The sequence below is a fragment of the Zootoca vivipara genome, chromosome 1 (assembly GCF_963506605.1).
Source record: "Zootoca vivipara chromosome 1, rZooViv1.1, whole genome shotgun sequence".
Taxonomy (NCBI): domain Eukaryota; kingdom Metazoa; phylum Chordata; class Lepidosauria; order Squamata; family Lacertidae; genus Zootoca; species Zootoca vivipara.
In genome coordinates, this window is record NC_083276.1 from 45,674,321 (window position 1) to 45,695,875 (window position 21,555).

General features: G+C 39.0%; 1 protein-coding gene across 1 annotated transcript in view; it reads right to left on the reverse strand.

The window, feature by feature from the left end:
• Positions 1–21,555, reverse strand: part of LOC118083950 (pecanex-like protein 1) — a 71,044-nt gene that overhangs the window by 24,539 nt on the left and 24,950 nt on the right. The window contains exons 6-8 of the mRNA XM_060273733.1: positions 19,368–21,053; positions 11,334–11,466; positions 5,532–5,716 (exon numbers count right to left, since the gene is read on the reverse strand). Coding sequence (XP_060129716.1) covers positions 5,532–5,716; positions 11,334–11,466; positions 19,368–21,053 — 2,004 coding nt within the window. The remainder of the gene's footprint in view (positions 1–5,531; positions 5,717–11,333; positions 11,467–19,367; positions 21,054–21,555) is intronic.

Sequence of the window (21,555 nt, forward strand, 5' to 3'; positions counted from 1 at the left end):
AAATGTTAATGCAAATGTACAAACATTATTTTAACTGAGAAACTATTTTTAAAGCTTTAACTTTTTTTAAAAAAAATGTACACATGCATAGCAATGACAGGCCTTGGGGTCGTATCATGCTTTATTCCTCCCAAAATATTTGAGAAGGGTCAAATGATTTTAAAAGAATGGGCTGAGTTGGTATAGGAGATGACTAGGGCATGTTTATAGAAAGACACATCATAATTTGGGTTCTTTCCACATACAAAAGCAATGTATGTTTTCATGAGCGAAGACTACTCCTGGATTGTTTTGTCACTGACACATATGATGAGAAATCACAGTATGTGGACATACAGCACAACAAACACGAACTCAACATTCCCATATAATAGCACATTCCCCCCTGCATACTTGTGTACACCTGTAACATTGCATTAGTGGCAGCCTTATTTTGAAGGTCACAAAGGTCAAATATTTAGAAAGAAGAACTACCACCTGTTAAAGCAGAACACAATCTAGGAATGAAAACCAAACAATAAAATCTAAGAATGAGCTACCCTTTAAAGAGTGTGCATTTATTTCTAAGACTTGAATTAGTGTGTATCCCCCATAATTTTCATTCATATATATAAAAAACTATCAAACACCAAGCTATTAAGAAGATGTAATCCCAGTGAAGTTCAGTCACACATTCTGAAACATATATATATGTGCATTCCACTGCACTTTACATGGGAAAAGTTGTTTCTTAGATGCAGCTGTAACTCTTGGCAACCCTCTTACAAAAACATATTACAATTTTTCCTACACAGTTCAGTAAGCAAACAGTGCCCTGTCCATGCCTGCAGAACCAAAAAGGAGAAGGAAACTTCATAATAAACACCATGTGAAAAATATCAAAGCCCCCCCCCCCAACTCATTACTTAAGGCAAAAGATGAATGAGATTTCCCCCAGTCCCTAGCAGCTAAGACACTTCCACACTCTCAGCATTTTGTGGGAGAGATTAAAGGACATCTCAGGAAATTTAGGTTTAAGTGGATTAAAGTGTTCTTTCTACCTACTGCAACAAATCCACTTTAAAAAAGAAAACGACTTTCTGCGGTTAGGAAGGTGACAGGGAAATGCATTGAGAAATCAATCAAATCAGAATGAATGCTCAACGAAGACTGAATATAATCTAACCTCCATGTGTACAAGCAAATCAGAATGAATGTGCAATAAATAGAGGGAGGCTTAATGAAAATGATACTCTCTGATTGTCCAAGGATAGTTTGTTCTGTCCTATAATTCAAATTGCCCCAGAAACACACCCACCCCAATCTAATTTTAAAATACTGTATAATTTTAAAACTGGAAGACTAAATGGAGGATACCTTGCCTAATTTTCTTCTTCCTTTACCATTGATCAGAATATATCAACACCATAAATTTGAGAGTATTTGGTAGTGTACCAGCCACAAAGCATCCATGGGACTCTGGAATGAAGTCGGTGTTAAGCTGTTACGCCCCACAATGTACTTGTGGCCCCCAAAGAGACAGTATATTAAATACTGAACTCTTAAAACACAGAATGCACTAATTCATGGTAGGTGAATTACCATTACTGTGGGAAGTGAAGTTACAGGGAACCAGGCAGAGGGCCTTCTCAGCAGTGATGCCCTTCCTGTGGGATGCCCTCCCATCAGATGCCAAGGAGATAAAGAACTACACAACTTTTAGAAGACATCTGAAGGCAGTCCTGTATCAGGAGTTTTAAATGTTTGACATTTTATTATTTTTTTATATTTTGCTGGAAACCACCCAGTGTGGCTGGGGAAGCCCAGCCAGAAGGGCAGGATAAAAATATTATTATTATTATTATTATTATTATTATTATTATTATTATTAGGTATTACAGCAACTACTTTGAGTTAACAAAGTGGGAACAGAGCTACCTGGATCCTCTGACCAAGCAGTTAGCATCCCTCTGTCTGCTTCCTTGTACTTCCAAGCAGCGCTGAGAACCGCTAATATTGAGCTTAACAAGGCAACAGACAACTGCCTCCCCACGATTATAGGTGGTATACGGTTAAGCTTTTAAGAATCATAGTCTCCTTATCATCTGAATCCACCTTCACATATTACTGAATCTGGAGGTGGAATCCTGTTTATAAGTCAAAGTCCACAGGAAGATAAAATCAGTGGGGTAATAACAGGAGAAGAGAGACCGTCAAGTTGGGAATTGCAGGCTTACCCTTGATCCTAATGCAGTAACTATTATGAATAGGAAGTCCCTCATACTTGTCCAAGACCAAAATGGCAAATGAACAATAAGCCTAACTGTGATCCAGAGAAGGCATAGTTCTTCAGGCAGAAAAACAAGAGACAACTTCCTCATCTCCCTATTGTTTTCCTTTCCTCCCTTCCTCTTCATTGGCCAGCCAAGAAAAGCGACCTGTCTTCACCAATGAATGGCCTTCAACATAATCTTCTCGACTGCAATTTCTTCTGTTTTGGCAGAACACATCACCATGGTGCTGGCCTTCCTAACCACAGCATCAGGGAACCAGGGGGGGGGGTGATGGCTGGACAAGAGTCTAACCAGCTCCATTGCTATTTCTTGTTCCAGTGTCCAACTGGTCATCTGCACTACCTGGCTGGGGATTTCTCCTCCAACATCTGAGGTTCCCACATGCTCTCATGTTGCATTGCATAATTATTGCATAATTATGCAATGCAACAAAGAGTATGTTGTGTTGTATCATTGTGCCCTTGGTTACATGGGCTTCCTGGCTGCAATCTGCTTCACAGTGGTTTTCCTTGCTAGGAAGCTGCCTGGGTCCTTCAGTGAAGCCAAGCTGATCACCTTCAGCTTGCTAGTCTTCTGCAGTGAGCACAGAGAGTAGGTACATCGTAGACATTCAGGCCTTCACTATCTTGACCTCCAGTGCTTAGCTCCTGTGCTCTTCATTTCCAAGTGCTACATTATTGTGTTGAAGCCAGATCTGTTAACAAAGAGCACCTGACAACAAAAACATAAGATGGTGGACTCTCCTTGAATGGAGGTTTTTAAGCAGAGGTAAGATGTGTCATGGAGGGACCATCTGTCATGGATGCTTTAGTTTGAGATTCCTGGACTGCAGGGTGTTGGACTAGATGACCCCTGGGATCCCTTCAAATTCTACAATTCTATGACGTATGAACAGGAAAGTAGATTCAGTCCTGCCAATGTCCCAAATATCTTTCACACAATACAACAATCAAAACTACAGTCTATGAAGTATGCCCTGGAACCAGTGGTGGTCGCTGTACAGCATTCTCATTGGGAGCTATGAACAGCAGTCACATCCAAATGCTTGTGGTCCTAGTCTTAGCACAAAACAGACCCTATCAAAGCATAACTTGATTCTGTAATATTTCAGCAGAACAGTAGATGGCACCTGATTATGTGGGCAAACCTTCTAAATCGTTTTTCTCACATTTCAGAAAGGGGTGGGGGAGAGACTGACATTCCCCACTGGCAGACCCTCTTTTGTTTAAGGATTCTCAAAACAGGATTATGACCACTACAAGCTGATTCTAGCCTGAAAACCACTAGGGTTGTCAAACAATGTGGGAGAATTTCCAAGTCCAACCAACAAGGACCCCCTCCCTTAAACTCAGTTTTAGAAATATTATACAGGAAATAGCTTAGTTTTATTTTCCCCGATTCTCAAGGACATCACATTTTAAAAGGCCTTTTAAACTCATGGCCTGCTTTCAGCTTCCTCCAAAAGGATGGTGTAGGGCAGGCACATCCAACAGGTAGATCGTGATCTACTGGTAGATCACTGGAAGTTTGTGGTAGATCAGTGGTAGATTACTGTCTCCTCCAAAGAAGCTCAACAACTTTGACCTGAACCCTGGTAGATCACTGCCAGTTTTTAACTCTGTGGGTAGATCGCAGTCTCTTGGGAGTTGGCCACCCCTGGTGTAGGGGATATGGTATCTCATGGAAGAGAATGAAGAAACTTAGCACATACCTACTCAGACAACACAAGAAAGATATTTTAAAAAGGAGAGCTGAATCCACAGGCAGAATCTCTATCAAAGAAAAAAAAAGTAAGGAGTCAAACTTATTGGACTGAAAAACTGATCTGAAGTGCCTCCACAAAACAAATTAATGCAATTTCTATTCAGAAGTAGATTTAATGGGACTTGCTCCTAGAAAAATGTGGCTAAGACCTGCAGGGTTAGGAGTATTGTAAGCTATTTAATATTATCTTAAGATTGTTGCAGTCTATAAATTGTAATTTTAGTGGAAAGGCTCTTCTTCCTACCCACTGAATCCTCAAGGCAGTCCCTTTCAAATAAAATATTTCTGTTTCACTACTATTCTCAATTAATCACAAAAAGACAACACCAAATTCCAGTGTTTTATTTTGCCACAGAATAAAAAGAGTTAACAGACCAGAAAAATGAGACATCTGGAATTCACCTACGTAAATGAAATACTAAAACTTCTCAAAAAGAAAATAATTAGTTTTTTAAGGAAATACTACTAATTTTATGTGCATACTGTGAATGGGACAGGGGGTGAAGGCTCATCCGATTACTTGATGTGAGGCCTTTGACTTCAGATATCAATATAAGCCCAGAATAAAATATTATTTTTATGATATTTTTAAGATTGAAAGTGTTAACACTTAAATGAAATCCAGGAGTGCTTTTATATTTATGATGGGCTTGTGCAATTCCCTCATCCCTCACATAAATTAAAAAGGGAAAGCTATCAAGCACTAAATGTTTTTCTACTTCTTAAAATATTAATAAGGTTCTGTATAAAAGATCTGACAATTTAGCAGTGATCAAATGCCACATTTTGTGCTCTGGTGCAAATGTAGAACAGTCCAACATGAAACATTTCTTTACAACATTTGTCACTCCTATGACAGATTGCAAATGTGCATTCTTAACTCATAATCAGTTCATTAAAAATACTGGTCAATTTTTCACCATTACAATGCTTCAGTTACCGTATTTAAACATAAGGGTGACGTGAAACTCATGAGTTCTCAATCTTTATTGTTTCCCAAATCCAACATTTTCTACTACAAAACTGAAATGTTGTGGTTATTTCTTGAAAAACTAACATGCCCATGCTGTTAACAGGAACTACAACTTACAGCTGTAGGTCTGAACACGACAGATTTTGAAATATATCACCTACATTCTGGAAATTAACACTGAATACTTAATAATGTATTCTTGCATGTGTGTGACACATACAGCTTCATGCCCAATTAAAGCCTTCAAAAGCACTGCATAAAGTTTAGGGACAGAATCCTAAGGTACAGTGGTGTGACTAAAGTACATAGCACTCAAGACAGCATACAAGTTCTAATTCAGAACAGCGATTCAGGTCTGGCGTAAATTTAATCTGCAAAGTGTTCCAAAAAGAAAGGAGCATTTTGCTGCCACACACCCTAAAAATTCAGAAATTAACAAAGCCAAGTCACAGTACATTATAAGCCACAAATCTGCTGCATAAACACTTTGATTGCACCAAGGTGATATAAGGCCTGCATACCAAGTTCATCCTGCAAACTGCTGCCGCCGACAGCAGATGCATTGTCATGTGACGCTTCTAAGTGGACACTCCCATTTCTCACCAGCAAGGAGGCACTAGCACTGAGCACTGCTGCCTGGGAATGGGGGCGGGACGGGACTTTGACTTGGGTTGTGGACTGCAGTCCTTGCTGAACATCTTGAAGGCTACGAAAGAACACGGATGGTGGAGACATTACAGGGAAGAACACAGAAAAAGCAGCTAGAAACCAAGTTAACACTTTTTTATATTTAAAAAAGGTTAAACAAGTAGGATACCACAGTGAATGAGTCCGTGTGCATGAAGAGCATGTTGCGTGTCCAGGGAGTTAGGCTACATATATATATATATATATATATATATATATATATATATATATATATATATATATATTCCAGCCATATCACCACTCTCAATAGCCCCTCATGTCGTTCCGAGAACTTTCAAAGCCCCACGGGGTCCTATCCTAAACCGTACTTGAGTGTGCAGAACTGTGCCAGAGGTATCAAGTGGTGGTATGGGATTTATTTTAAAAAGTAACATTTGCTCTTCTTATGCTAACAAACTGCAAAGTTCACTCTTTCATGCAAGTTCAAAGTCAAACTCTTGAAAGATGGAATGATGATGATGATAAATGGGCCTCGGTTTTGTAATGCAGTTGTTTTGCCAAACAGGTTGAAAAAGTAGCCGTTTGTATACACAACTATGTTGTATGCAATATTTCAATATATTTCATTTCAATGTTCACATGTTGACATATCGGAGGTGGCAGAAAAGTTTATGCTTTGAGAATTTGAACAAGTTGTGCGACTGAGGATTGCTGTGAAACTGATCATCTCTGTATTGCAGAAATTTGAAGCCCATCAAATAGATTTTACTTGTATTTTAAATCCCATTTTTATCATGGACTACTGGCAATAAAAAATGAAAACAGCAATAACCTATCCCATTGGGTAATTTGGGGGAACATTAAAATTAAAGATTTCAATTTTTTAAAATGTTATGTTAATACCAGAAATGTATTCTAAGCAAATGCCATGGGAGACTATTGATTAAATACCTCCTTAAAATAGCTTTTAAATTTAATTCTCTAAGAGAGAAGGACACAAGCCAGATTAGATTTTTCTGCTGCTAAATGTGTGGTTTTTATTTACATGACTTCGCAACAAGAGCCCCCAGAAAGCAAAATAATAATAATGTGCTATTCCCCCCAAATCTTTACTAACTCCTACTGTTGCACAAAACACTATGAAGATTATTCTTTTCACTCACCTACAAGTTGAAGCTAAAGAACTATTACTGTTGTAAGTGAATAGCAGAGAAATTTTCAGTAAGGCCTGAGGAATCACAGTAAATATAAAATGCTATCAACAAACACTTGCAAGCACATTACATTCACTTCAATTTTTCAAGGCAGATGCACAGACAAATACTGCCATGCCACATTCAGGCCAGTAAGAACAATGTTAGTGTGAATGGCCCAGAAAACATTAATGGTTGGTAATTTAGCAGCAGTTATATTTCTGTTTTCCCATCTGCATCTACTGATTAGTTTAGATAGGGAATTAGCTGGGCTTAGGAAGCCTCTCAAAGACTACTATTAAATGACAGCCTTACCTAGATGTAAATATCTCTGAAATTATTGGGAGTAAGACCTCATTTAAGCATATACAGTACCTCTAATGACAGTTTTCCCCAACCTGATGTCCTTCAGATGGTTTTGAATTTCCATCAGCCCAGGCAGCTTCTGCCAATGTGGTCCCTCAGTGCATGTGTCTAGTATCCTGGGCAATCAACACCCAGTCTCCAGCAGCTAGGAGGAAGTGGTTGCATCCAGGTCACTAGAGGTACATGTAAATGTTGTGAGAAAATAGGTCTAGCCTTGGAAAGTCAGACAGCCAACCTCAGTAACTGTCCTTCTTAGAAAAAGGTCAATTGATGAACTTCAGCAGATTCATCAATACATTTCAGATTGTGAGTGCTGATAATGTTTTGTTTGTTTTGTTTAGTTTTGCATTGGAATATAAAGTAATTCTTCACCAAGAAAGAAAGTGCAAAGTGGCCTCCTTCAGGAGGAAGGGCAGTGAGTAAGTATGGTAAGTACGGTAAGTAAGTAAATGCCCCTTTTTAAAGATTTGGGGGGGGGGGCTAAACAACCACAACTACTTCACCATTAAATGAGATTAATTCTACAACAGACTACAATTGGCTGAAGCAACTCTGACACTTGATAGAAGCAGAAAGGATTGTTACAATATTTTTATTGTCCTAACCTGGTAAAAATTTATTCCACATTTCTAAAGACTACAAAATGTTTAGGAATTAACTCCACACAGAACTGGAAAACTCCCAAACATTTATTAGGGTCTGGTATCTAAATTGTAGGCAGCAGTTGATTAGGTGCCCTGAGATTCTTTTTGTCACTCCTAAAATATACTATTTCACTTCTTTGACAGGGTAAAAGATAAGCATGGGTTCACTAGCTGGAAGTGGTGGCAACTTTGGTTTCAAATGAGAAAGCATTGTGTTTGTAGGAACAACATCCTGATTTGTGAAAAGGATATTAGAGGCATAATGAAAGTGCAAGGAGAGGACAAACACTTGCAAGAATAGTTACAGGTAGTAGCTGTGTTGGTCTGACATAGTCAGGGGGGGGGTCCTTCCAGTAGCATCTTAGAGACCAATGACAAACTTAGTTGGTCTCTAAGGTGCTACTGGAAGGAATTTTTTTATTTTTTGTTTTGACTTGCAAGAATAGTTAGCAAAAGGTCGGGAAAATAATTATCTGCTATAATCAGAAAACTTGTATCACATATTTCTGCTGTCTGAGGTTATGTTCCCATTAACATTATTTCAATGAGACAAACTCAATTTGCTTTTTCCTTTCTTAAATGCATTGGGAACTAAGAGGAGTCCACATTCCTACTTCTATATTACAACCTCATATTATTCAAATATGGATTTGCCTGTTTCCCAAGGTGCACCTTTTAAGACCACGGGTGACTAACCTGTGGCCTGTTCAGAAGTTGCTGAGCTGTAAATCTATCACCCTTGGCCCTTAGCCATGCAGGCTGGTGTTGATGGGAGCTGTGGTCCAACAACACCTGAAGGACTACACATTAGTCACCTGCCACGCAGAGAGAAGGTATACTCTTCAAGAAAGCAGAAAAAGAACTACCAAGATTGTTGTTGTTGGCATCCTTCTGTCTTGAGAGACAATGGATAATGTAGAACTTCAACAAGATAGAACTTTAACAAATGGGATTCACTCTGTTGAAGTTTCCAGCTGGTTAGTAAAACAACAATAATAGTAGTAGTAGATGCAAATTCATGTTTAATTCTTTATATAACCATGTGTGAACATTACAGAAGGCACATCAAGTAATTCACACTGTTTGCCTAAGGAACTCTTCTTTCCTTATAAAAGCTGCCATTGAAAGCATAATCTGAAGCATAATCTACCCAAATGGCTTCCCTAACAATTATGAACCCGTGTAAAGTAGCTCTTAATGTATTTTGGCAATTTTAGTCATACTAGAAAAATCCTACAGTGGCAGATTTAAAGTTGCATAAAGCTACTTCTCACAAATGTATTCCCACACAGTTAGATGCAACACAATACATGTTCTTTAGTGGTAATTACACCTCTAGTATGAATATACCTCAAGATGTCTCATGTTAAGACTCTGTAGCTAGAAGAGCAAACCACCATCTTGAGAATTCTCTTTTTTTCCATTAAGCACAAATGCAATCTAGAAGATGAGCAATATGCCTAATTCTACACACTTTAGGGATCAAGAATAAAAAAAGTATGATTTTCAGTAATGATTTTTACAGGGTTTAAGGAGGTGGAGGTTTTTTTTTAGTATTGCCAATACAGAGTTCATTTTTGTGTGCATCAAATGCTCACTAAATTATGATAGTTGAATACCACCCTACTTTACAGCGAAGTATTACTGAGTGTAGACCCACTGAAATTATTTAACATGACTAACTTACCTCTATTAATTTCAACAGGTCTACTCAGAGTAAAAATTTAACTGAATACCACCCATAGTCAGGCCTGTGCAGGACACGTGTTAAGGCCGAAGGCGTGAGTCTTGTTAGAATTTATAAACTCAAACAAAAATGCAGCCAGGCCCTTAAGGGGGTCCCCAACCAGCTTAGCCCTCCGAGGCACGGGGCAAGTTTACCCAGCTCCCACTCCCCGCTGGCTGCATGGGCCAGCCCATAGTGTCAAGCTGATTGGTTTCTATGGTCATTCCAACAGATCATGGATAAATTATTGGCCTACACACTAACAGATTTTACAAGTCTGTCTGTTAGTTCCATTTAAAGAACCAGCACTATCCTGACGATATTGTCTATTATTTATCAAGAAATGTTAAGCAAGACATTTTAATTGAGTCTTGCCTCATGGAAACAAATAAATGTGAAATAGGTATTGTGGAACCAAGTACTTTCTACTCCATAAAGGTTCAAAAATTAAGAATCCAGCAGCAACAAGCATGATGACTGTGGAATATCAAATGCCTTCCTGGAGTTACCCAGTTTAGTTCCTCTCATTGAGAAAACTTCTCAGTAGGCTCGACTTCCTTGAATTCTAGCTTTACAAACTAATCATGTCACAAAACAAGGGCCTTGTGTCAACATGTGGTTTAGTGAGCATAAAACTTTGCATTGTTTCAGTCCTCTGAATTGTTTAAAGACAAACTGAGACAAAATAGGTTTGTAAATCTATGGGTGTGGCCCAGTCATAAAGCCAGAGGTCTTAAAGCTTTATGGATAGTGATCCAGACTGCTGTAAAAAAACAAACAACCCCGAATGTTATTGTATGTATATATGTTTATATGTTTGCTCTGCACTTTACTCTGCAATTTCATTCTATAACATTTGTTATACTTTTATTCTGCTTAAAAATCTGATCCAAAGAATTCAAAGTATCTTTCCAGTCCTATACCAGCACATTTATTTTTTCCTAAAACATCTTTCCTTTGGCATCCAGTAGCACACGGCATTCTTAAGTTTTCTTTACGAGCATCAAAATTAAAGTAGTGCTTTAGAATCAGGTGTTTATTTGTAGACTTTTAAAACAGATAAAATTTTAATTATCGCTTTTAATCTTTTAAGATGAATTTGAGATATTTATCCCTTGGTATTTGAGTCTTGATTAAGTAAGTTATTTTGTTGGATTTAAAGCAGAAATCCTTGTGATCAATCAACCTGAATTAAGGATTTAAAACTGTGAATGGCTTGAGAGCACATATCACATGTAAATGATTGAATAATTAAATTTGGATCATCCTATTGGTAATGTCCTCAAAAAGTTATGCTAATGAGAATAGGAAAGACTTAGCCAGGTTTTTATTTTTTGCATAAAATTGGAACTCACCTACCTCACAGCTCTTGAAAGCTTTCAGATTCAGAAGTAGGCAGACAGATGGATCATTTAATGCAACTTAATGAAACATTGAAAGATTTGACAAACTTAAATGAAAGAGCTAGTTTTTAATGTCAGTTTGTTAGCATTTTAGCTGACCTCAAAGTCATTCACTGGCCTACTCATTTTGACGATAATGGGTTGGGGGAGAGAGACATGAACAGTGCAGTGTACCCATGCGCAATCCAAAAAGATCACAAATGCATGCCATAACAGCTCGAAGGTATTGGTTGGTTGGGAGAGGAAGGGAAGGCAAAACAAAGCAATTCTGCAACACCATTGGGAGTGGGAAGCAGTGGTCAGCTGCATGCATGTTAGATACAGTGGAACACGGATACCATACCTTAGGGGTGAGCCGATGAGCAATGAAGGAGGGGTAGGGTTACTCCCTGCATTGTGACGGCGCCGTACTGCCTGACGCCTAAATGTGCTGCGCTCACGACGAACTGTGACCACCTCCTCACTGGCTTGTGCTGCTGCATCAAGACAGACCAAGTCAAATTGGAGCCCAGTCCAGTTATGTACAGAGCATCTCATGCTTTCCCCCACAAATTAACTTCCTGGCAGCAGAAGGAACAATTGTTCTGATTGTAGAGTTTGTTCACATAGAGTTTAAGTGTGGAATTGTCATTTAAAAAAACAACAACCCACCGATGTTGTTTTATGCCTGCCTTTTAAAATATAGCTTTATTTTAAATTAATTTTAAATGCAAAAAACAATCTATACTTATATATTAAACTGAACCCATGAACTTCTAAAATGCACAATATGCTTCTCTGTATTAGAAAGTTAACAACTCTGAAGGAACGTGGGAAAAAACAACCTTAAATCCATCTTGGATTTAGGAACTGAATTTAATTATTCTTTGGACCTTGGCCTTAAGTCCTTTTGAGCACATACAGAAAGTCAAAAGAAAAATCAATTTTACAGTTGTCCCTTTGCCTCCAAGAAAATAAAATTCTGTAGTGCAAAAAGCATGTGTGCTGCATTAGCAAGATTTTACAGCATGGAGCACAAACACTCACTCCATTTAGTCCCAAAACAATATGCTTGAATTGTTTTGGCAACCAATTACAAACATACTTGTTCTGGAAATGTATAAATTATAAAATGGATAATTTTTGATCAATGATCTGAATCGTGTCTTTTCTTTTGATGATTTAACTCAATCCATCCTGGTTCCAATATGCTCAAGCAAGACACATAAGCTCCAAGGATCCGAGATTCCCTTCTGTTAAATCCTCCTGAATTTGTTGTGCAGGGAGATCAATCCAGCCTCTTTCCAATGGTGGGATGGATGACAGAAAAATAAACTGAGCTTGAATCCTGGTAAGACAAAGGCACTGTGGTTGAGTGGTTCCCATGTCCAAGGAATCAGTCAATTGCCTTCCCTGGATGGAGTTGCCCTCCACCAAAAGGAACAATTATATAATCTAGGGTTGCTTCTCAATCCAGCTTTGACACTGGAGGCCCAGACAGCTTCTGCAGCTAGAAGAGCCTTTTACCAGTTGGTAGAACAGGTACAGGTGTTCCTGAACCTGGTAGAGCTTGACCACAATAGTTCAGCCATTAATGATTTCAAGTTTGGATTGCTGCAATATATTCTATGTGGGCTTTCCCTTGTGATTGATCCAGAAATTCATAATGTAGCAGCACAGTTGGTGACTTGAGTGTGACCCTGCTAGCATATAACACCTCTGCTCAGAGACTTGCATAGGTTACAGATTTGCTACTGGGCCAAGTTCAAGGTGTTAATTTTAGCATATAAAGCAGTTAACAGGACCAGTTTACTTGCAAGATTGCCTTACCCCATATATGCCCACTCAATCACTTTAGTCTGTAGAACTGACACTGTTACAGGTGCCACTTAATATCCATTCCACACTTGTAAGAAACAGATATTTTAGTGTGTTAGGAGTGACATCAAACAGGCAACATCACTGTACTCTTTTCAAAGCCTGCTAAAACATGTTTGTTTAGGCAAGCTTATCCAGATCTGTAGATGTTGACATGTTTTGATTTTAGTTTACTGTTGCTTTTAATTACATATTGATATTTTTAATGCCTGTTTTTAACTTCGTATTATTGACAATGTTAAACATTCATAAATAAAAATCAAGTAAGCAAGCAGTTTACAAAGTTTGTTAAAAAAATAACTATGATATCTACTGTTCTATAAACTGACATTTAACCATAACATTAAATTAAAAACGGCAAATGAATATCAAAGAATTATGCAAGCAGGAACACACCCAGTCCCATTTAACCATACATCACTCTTTTAAAGGAAGCCCGTTTTTCTGGATTAAAGCCTGTGGCAAATCAGGGACAGGGGATAAGGAAGAGTGCAAAAACAAGGCTAGTTCAATTGGTGCTAATTTACGGTTTAACATTATGTCTGAAGACACCATCAAATTCTGCTGCAATCCTATTAATAAGTTCAGTCACCACTCAGTGCTGGAGAGCAAAATGGTGCTCATCAGCTTTGAGATGAGATTTTATCTGATAAATTCATTAAGCACAGAACTTTTCAAGCACTGCCTATATTCATAAAAGTGAAGCACAGATTTACTGTTAGATCAAGATACAATTCATGTAAAGGCCTGCTGCTATAGTAGCTAGCTGTGCCACTGCTTGGACAAAAAAAGAAAATCGACCTTTTCCAAAGGGATGCAGTGTCAGTGTCAGAATAGTGTTGAAGCTTCTCCTAGTTAGTTTGTGCATGTTCACTCTCCCACCTACTTACACACAACAGCAAGCTTTCCACATAATTTTCAGAGGAGGAAGTGTATGCACTGTTTTACAAAACAATTGCCTGGTCTTTACATGCCCCCTCCCTGCAAAATAGAATCACAGATCACATGTGTCTCCATTGACTGACCTGCAAAAATCATGGGTTTCGAAATCAACTGTGAAGCAAAAACATTTATTCCCTCCCACCCAAGGGATCTCTTCAAAACCACCATCAAATCATAGGTCATAACAGATGTCTTCTATGATTTGTTGGTGCATTTGTAAAATATTCATTAAGATCTGTGCCTTAAATCCTTGTTGCAGTTGTGCTGTCATCTACAATATTTACTGAGTGTTTACCAGTGTAAGTTCTTTTAATATCTTTGGGGGGACCCCACGTAAAATCATGCAAATTCAAGAGGATATGTTTAAGTTCTAATGGAGCTCTATTTTACCCAGACCCCAGGAAAAGGCAGTGTGTATCTCTGTCTGTCTGTCTGTCTGTCTGTCTGTCTGTCTGTCTGTCTGTCTGTCTGTCTGTCTGTCTGTCTGTCTCCTGGGGGCAGCCAGAAAGGAATATAACTGAGTGTGCCCATGGCCATCTCTCAAAATTGCATGTGCATCTATAGGCCCAGAAAGATTTGTGATCCCCTGATATATTTGTATTAGCTAATGCTATAATATAATAACTAAACCCTGGTTTTCTGTAACTACCGTATATAACAAACCCAGATTTCTCTTGAGTTAGAATGAATTCTTAAACTCAAACAAAACTTCTTGTATCTTTCTCCCACAGGTAGCAGAAACTTCCAATTACTCAGTTTTGAAGGAAAGCAACACTTCCAAAATGTAAAAAAAAAAAATGGAAAAAATATGACAGAAACAGCATAGGAACATGATGTACTACACAAAGCAGGGATGGGGTATTTGTAGGTCTCTCAGATGATGTTGGGTGCCAATCTCACCATCCCCAGCCGGTATGGCAAGTGATAAGAGATTACAAGGGTTATGGTTCAACAACATCTGGAAGATGATAGATTTCCCCCACCTAACATAAAATATGCTGTATAGGAAGCTGCAAAATAGGATTTTTAATATACCTTTAGGTCATTCTGTTGGTGTTTTCACCCTCAAGGATGGAGTGAACCAGACTAGTTTTAATTCTGCATATCTTGTTGTACAAGATACATTCCTTAGATGGAAAACAACAAAGAATTGTGGAATTCTGTACACGACTCCTTGGTGCCAAAGCATGTTTTGTGGCAGATATACAAACAACATACAGTATTCCTACCCCTCTGTATTATGGAGCCATTATTTCTAAACATCCCCCTATATCCACTGCTGATCAAGCTGTTCTTTGATACAAATCATAATGAATCTAGGGTGGCTATGGAACATTAAGAAAGGAATTACAAGTTCAAACAGTCTCTTTAATTATAAGTATTGGCATATTTTCCAGGCAAATACTTAACACATCAACTTGATAAAGCAAATGCATAGCCCAGTTAAAAGCTTTGTAGAGAAGCAGTGACAATGTTGCAGCTTCTGATATATTTATAATCAGTACACAGGTCTTAAAATGTGTGTTTTAGTAACTCTATTCCAGGATCAGTACTATCTTCTATAGTATTTGTCCTAGAAAACTTCTCAAAGTTCTAGATAACAGCAGCTTACAGTTTCCACTTAGATTTTGTACCAAAGCAAAAGTATGAGAGATCATTCTATCTGCCAGAGAAAAGGATGTAGTGGTTGTTAACAGAGATCCTCTCTAGCCTTCCCATTTAATCTGCTTGTGCACTGCTTTGTACAGAATCACACTACAAAATTGTCTGTCTCTGGAAAGTCTCTGTCCCTTGAACAGGAAAACACCCTCTATTCTTCTACATGAACTTTAGGCAGAAAACCAACCAAAGAAGTAGTATGTTCAAGGGAAGGCATATATCAAAGTAGTTGACCTGTACATAACAAAGAAGCCAAAAATGTTGGAACAGGATTTATGGAAAAGATGAAGCACATGAATGTGGTATTTGGAAAGCAAGTGGTAAACAGTCTAATTCCAGACAGTGGGGCTGGGGGGGGGGGAAGAACACTGAAATATGAAGATTACTTTTGCTCTGTTTAAAGTATGGACATCTATGCAGGGTCACTGAAAGAATAAGTACAGCACTGGGCAGAGCTCTCATTAAGTCACAAACTGATTTCTATAAACCGGTGGCACCAATAGATGAGATTCCAGGATGCATAACCATCAAGGACATACATAGTTAACAGACAGATGGATAACTTGGGGGGGGGCAGCACTTCCTCAAAGTCAGCATCAGTGCCTGATCTCCATCAGCCCCCCAAAGTTATGTGCATGGAAATACAAAACAGCCTGACTTGTGTGTGACTCCAAATGAAACCAGTGCTTAGCACAAGCTCTCAGGGAGTTCATGGTCACTTCACTGCTGCCGGATTGTTTTGCTGTTGCGCTGCGCTAAGCTGGGCTCATGGTTTAACTCTCTCCAGACTAACTGTGAACTGTAACCTAGATTTGTTCTTTGTTTATAGCTTGTGGTTTGGCTGGGAAAACTGAAACACAAGCCTGGGTTCAAATTACATGGTAAGTCAAGCTTAGCATGGCACAGCAGCAAAATGACCAGACCTGCCTTGCCTTAACATAACAAGAACGAGGCAAACAAATCCATTTGCCTTTTAAAGTTAGCAACTTGGAGAGAGGAAAATGTGCATGCTTCCCAGGTTAGGGGGTACAGGAATAATTCTTAGTATCCTTTCAAGGCACAAGGGAGGAGGAGGAGGAGGAGGAGGAGGAGGAGGAGGAGGAGGAGGAGGAGGAGGAGGAGGGAATTTAAAGCAAGTTTGGCAAAGAGGAAAGATTAGGAGCCAAAACTTCTTTTCTAGGGCCCTCAAGATTATACTTCCCATATCCAACTTCTTGCAAGGTTTTTGTCTCCAGGCAACAGAAGTGCACAGAGCAATAATTTCGTCTCACATCTTGACAAAGAATTTCCATGTTAACTGGCAACAATATTTTCTAGTTTGCTTTTAGCAGCTATGAGTGGTAGGGTGGTGTATGCAATGTTCGTCCAAGTAACCATTATTGATAGATAATCAATATGCCACTTGATATGTCTATATGAGGATGTATAAATTAATAATTTATTATTTACTAGAATTAACGATGGTATCCAATTGATTTCAAAAGGATGTAGGTACGCCACAAAGTATATCTGAATTGTGTGCAGTCTTGATTCTATCTTGTCCAATTATGAGACTCATCTTTCACAGATTCATAGTGAAGGTCTGACACCATTCCAATGCTTTAAAATAGGCAATGAAATAGTTCCTCTCTGCTGCATGTAATGCCACTATCTGTAAACTACTCTTCTGAGCAAAGTTAAGTATGGTTAACTGTCAAGAATGAGTACTATGCAAATCCCAATCATTAGTCAGTTATTACACCTTTTAGGTCAGGAAAGGAGAACTTGTGGCCCTAATTTCAAAAGCCTTCTGCAAGCTATCAGGTCAGAACTCTGATGAAACCAATTCATTCCTGCCCCAGCTACTCTCTGGGTAGTCACTTTTACCTCTGGCCCCAGTCACTGTCACAAAGTGGCCTCCAACAAATTACTCCAGAGAAGATGTGGCACTTCACAGAAAAAAGGTTGCCTAGGTGTTCACAATGAATATCCCAACTTTGTTTCTAGGTTATTGTATCACATTTGCCTGACACAGACATAAAACCACCCAAGTTCTTAACCATGAGTGGGAGCACCCTATGGGCTCCTGCATAACTTGCACATTTCCTTCCTCTTCTGTTTTCACATATGAATTGCCCCTCCCTTTCACTTCTGGAGCTAAACCTGGTTAGTACCACCTCTGTATCACAGTTAGCTCAAATCACAGTTTTCAAGCCTATGTCTAATCATGATTAAAAGGGAAGGAATACATGAGACAGAGATATTCTAACAGTGGTTAGATTAAGCAGTGTGCCGATCAGAGAAGTGAAGGTTGAACACTTGCTAATCCAAATTCAAGTTAATCTCTTGCTGGCATTAGATGGGAAACAAGGAATAACCTGCCACAAAGGTATAATAAAGGCAAGAAGACAATCTTAGATGTAAATTAAGCATGCTTGCATCACTGATTCTCACAATGCAATTTTATGCTTATTCTTCATAAACTGTTAAAGTTGTTTCATAAACTAAAATAAATTATTCTGCTCAATATGTTGCATTCAGGCTTAACTTTAAACACACTCCTACAAAATACCAAACATCTGCTATTTGCAAATTAAGCAAATTAAGCAAAAAGTGAACAGTTCAACAGAAGTATTCATAGAGTTTCATTTATACATACCCATGTCTTGCAAGAACTCAAATTAAACAACCAAACAAAAGCACATGGGATTATTATTAAGCTCACAGGAGATTCCCATGGGCAAGAAGCAGTTTTATAAATCAGCATCTCCATATGGGGACTGCTGCCATTTGTGTGGCTGTTGCTCAAACAGGAACACACTTGATTATGTAAGCTGGCATCTATAGGCACAATCCTTATGTGAAGGTGCATTTTCATACCCAGGATGACATATGTGAGCGTCTCCCATAAGCTGCTGGTGTGCATTTGAAGGGTTGCGAGAAAGAGCAAAGCAGCCCCTATGCCTACAGACCAGTCCTCTAAGACTGAGACTCTCAATATTCAGTTATTTTTTCAAGCTCTACAATAACAATAAATGGTAAAAGAAAACATGAGTGGCAAGATCTGAGCCATCGCTTAGCCCAGGACTAGCACTAGACTAAACAAAAGAAAGATATAGCTCACAGCATACTTTAAAGATGAAAAAGCAGGGAAGATAAAAGTTTTTCTGGACTCCAGAACATGTGAGGACAAAGAGCTGATCTCAGTGCCTTCAATGAATGTAAATTCACTTTAGCAAATTGTGTGCACCTTCTTAAGGCCTACTTTAGTATAAGAGCTACTCCAATAGGCAATTCAGAAGGTGAAAACAAGCTCAGTTTTACATTTAATAAACATAAAATGAAAGCGGAAGTTACATCCAACAGTTTGATGGTGATATTAATCCTAGTACAAATAAGTGCTGTTCTGGATATGAAGGCAAAGCTACACCAAGGCCTAATTACAGATTGGCCACACTAATAAGGTGTAAAGCCAAATTTTACAGGGAAGATTGTCATATATAGCACCACAATTGTAACTATATTGCTTACTGATTTGTTACTGGATGAGGACTGCAAGTACTTTCAACATTAGGCTATTTTGTTAAGAGGAACTAAATTATTTGAGAGAAAGCAAAATTATGGCAAGTAATTATGCTAGTTAAACCATCCTAGAAGGTTGCACATACACATTTTCTTCAAAAAGTACCATCCTTTGAAGTAATGTTTGGTTGAGACAACCACGCAACTATTTACAAAAGTGAAAGAACTCTAAATAATACTGACAGGAAGCGATCTTGTAGTTTTGCACAAGAGAAAATGATCCAAGAGATACAGAGGCTCCATACAAAGACACTGGCTTCATAAACAGAAAGCTGGAGTTCATTACAATAGAGATGGTGCTATTAAGAAAACAATTGCAATGACTAGCAGTGTTACATCCCGGACTCTGATTACTTACCAACACTTCCCTGCTCCTGCTCCTCCCCTTCAGCAAAAATAGTCTGGTTTGGTAAGCTATTCCTAGAACGAGTGACTGATTCTAGTTGTGAAGCCCTTCCCAACAGAGATAGCTCATCAAGCACCTCTCCCTCTTTGGCATCCAAATCAGATTTAGAAGTTGTGAGTTGTTTTATGGTATCTGGCATCATTAGATTTGGATCGTTCAAGCAGGCTACAGTACTGCTATCCAAGCTTAATACCCTGGTACGACTCTTGGCACTGTTTGCGCTGGAAGTCCGTCGTGTTGAGTGCTTTTTGCCATTTGCCTCAGAGGCCAGGTGGATTTTGTAAGTGTACTCCAAGTCTGTGCCCCTCTCTTTTGCAATATATTTGGTCTTTAGTGCATTGTACTTTCCCTCAGGAGACTGGCACGAATGGGAGGTGGTGCTGGAAGAGCTATCACTGCTGAACTGGTGGGCTGACTGCATGCTTGAGGTCCTGCTCAAGTCACTTTGATCACTTGAGTCCTCGTCATGACAAAAAACTGCACTGTGCGGTTTGGTACCAGAGACACCTCGGAAGGAAATATACTCCTTGTGTCGACTTGTGTCAAAACTACTAGCCCGTTTTTTCCCTGTCCTTCTCCTGCTGGACTTGTGAGCTGAAGCTGTTCGGTGAATTAAGCTACACGATTTGGGCCGTACATCCCCGTCCTTTTGCTTTCCAACCATCTCCTTACAAATTCTCGAGTCAACCGCAGAAGTTTTCTCTTTCTGCTCATCTCTTTTCTCAACCGTTTTCCCGGGAGGCTGGTCTGCTTGCGTCGTCAGTTCATTTGCGTGAGGATTCTTATTTGCTTCCTCTGAAGCAGAGGTACTAAGAGCCCTCTGATTGTGTACCTCCTCTGATGTGTTCAAACTGCCTTGCTCTTGAAAGTTACTGCCAACACCCATCTCTACTGCAGTTCTTTCACTACTAGTCCTTTTGTCAGTAGCAAAACTACCATCATCAGAATCAACAGAGCAGTCCTTTTTCTTGCTGCTTTTCTTCTCCTCTTTAGGCGACTCCTCATGCTCTGACAACACACTTTCTATGTGAGTGGAGCTCGTCTGCTCACTTTTGTAACTGCTAACAGTACTGATAGTATCCCGATCAGTGCCACTACAATAGCTCTCCGTTGAGCCACTACTTCGGGTACTGAGGCTTCTTAGACTATCTATACTTTTGTCCGCTTGTAATGATTTGCTCTTGCAGCTTCTGGCCAGCAGCTGTGGGCTGCTACATTTCAGAATATCATCCAGTTGAAAGACTCCAGAAATGCAGGAGTTCTCAGCTAAGGATTCTTTGGATCCAGATCGAGGCTTGGAAGCTTCTAATTCACTGACAGGATCCAGGCCTCGCCTTTGCTGATAGAGGGGAAAGTCATTCAGCGAAACATCTGGAAAAGCAACAGCTGAACTAGAAGTCCTGGGCACCCCTCGTGGCCTATGGTCTTTCCTATAGGAGTGCGAATGCAAAGGCACGAGAGAAGCCATTTCAGTGTCACATGCATTGGACATAGATTGATCTACATGGTGGTTGTTAGGGAGGCACACTTTGTCAGTGCTATCCCGTGGCAACTCCTGTGCAGATGATAATGATGGTTGAATGGACACAAAGGAATCAATGGAGACCAGATGGAATGCCTTCCGATCAGCTGCCAAATCTGTTTTAAAAATAAATAAAAAAGAAAGTTGTATAGGCATGTTTGCAAATTTGCAAATTAAGCTAGTTGCTTTATGTTCAGTAGCTTAAGTTCGGGCAAAGAAAGCAATCAATTTGATTATATTTTTGTAAATTTCTACATGAAACAATTGCTGTTTGCTTGTTCACATTTAAATAGTGGTTATAAAATACTGTTTAAATTATATTCCCTTTTCATCTAACATGTACACATAGCATTTACTCTGGTGGCCACTATTAAATTACACAGAGACAGGATCACTTCTGTAAGTTTCCACTACATAAGCAAATCTTATTTGAGAAAAGATCAGAGCCCATCAATGCAGTGCAATAAACAATAGTAACTAAGGTGACTGTTCTATTGAATTAAGAGTAGTGTAGGCGATAAGTCTTTCTCAGGCATTATATTCAGGGTACAACTCTGTCTGGGGTTCTTGCACACTTATTGTGGAGGAAATGGACTGCACCCACTTGAATGTGGTTAT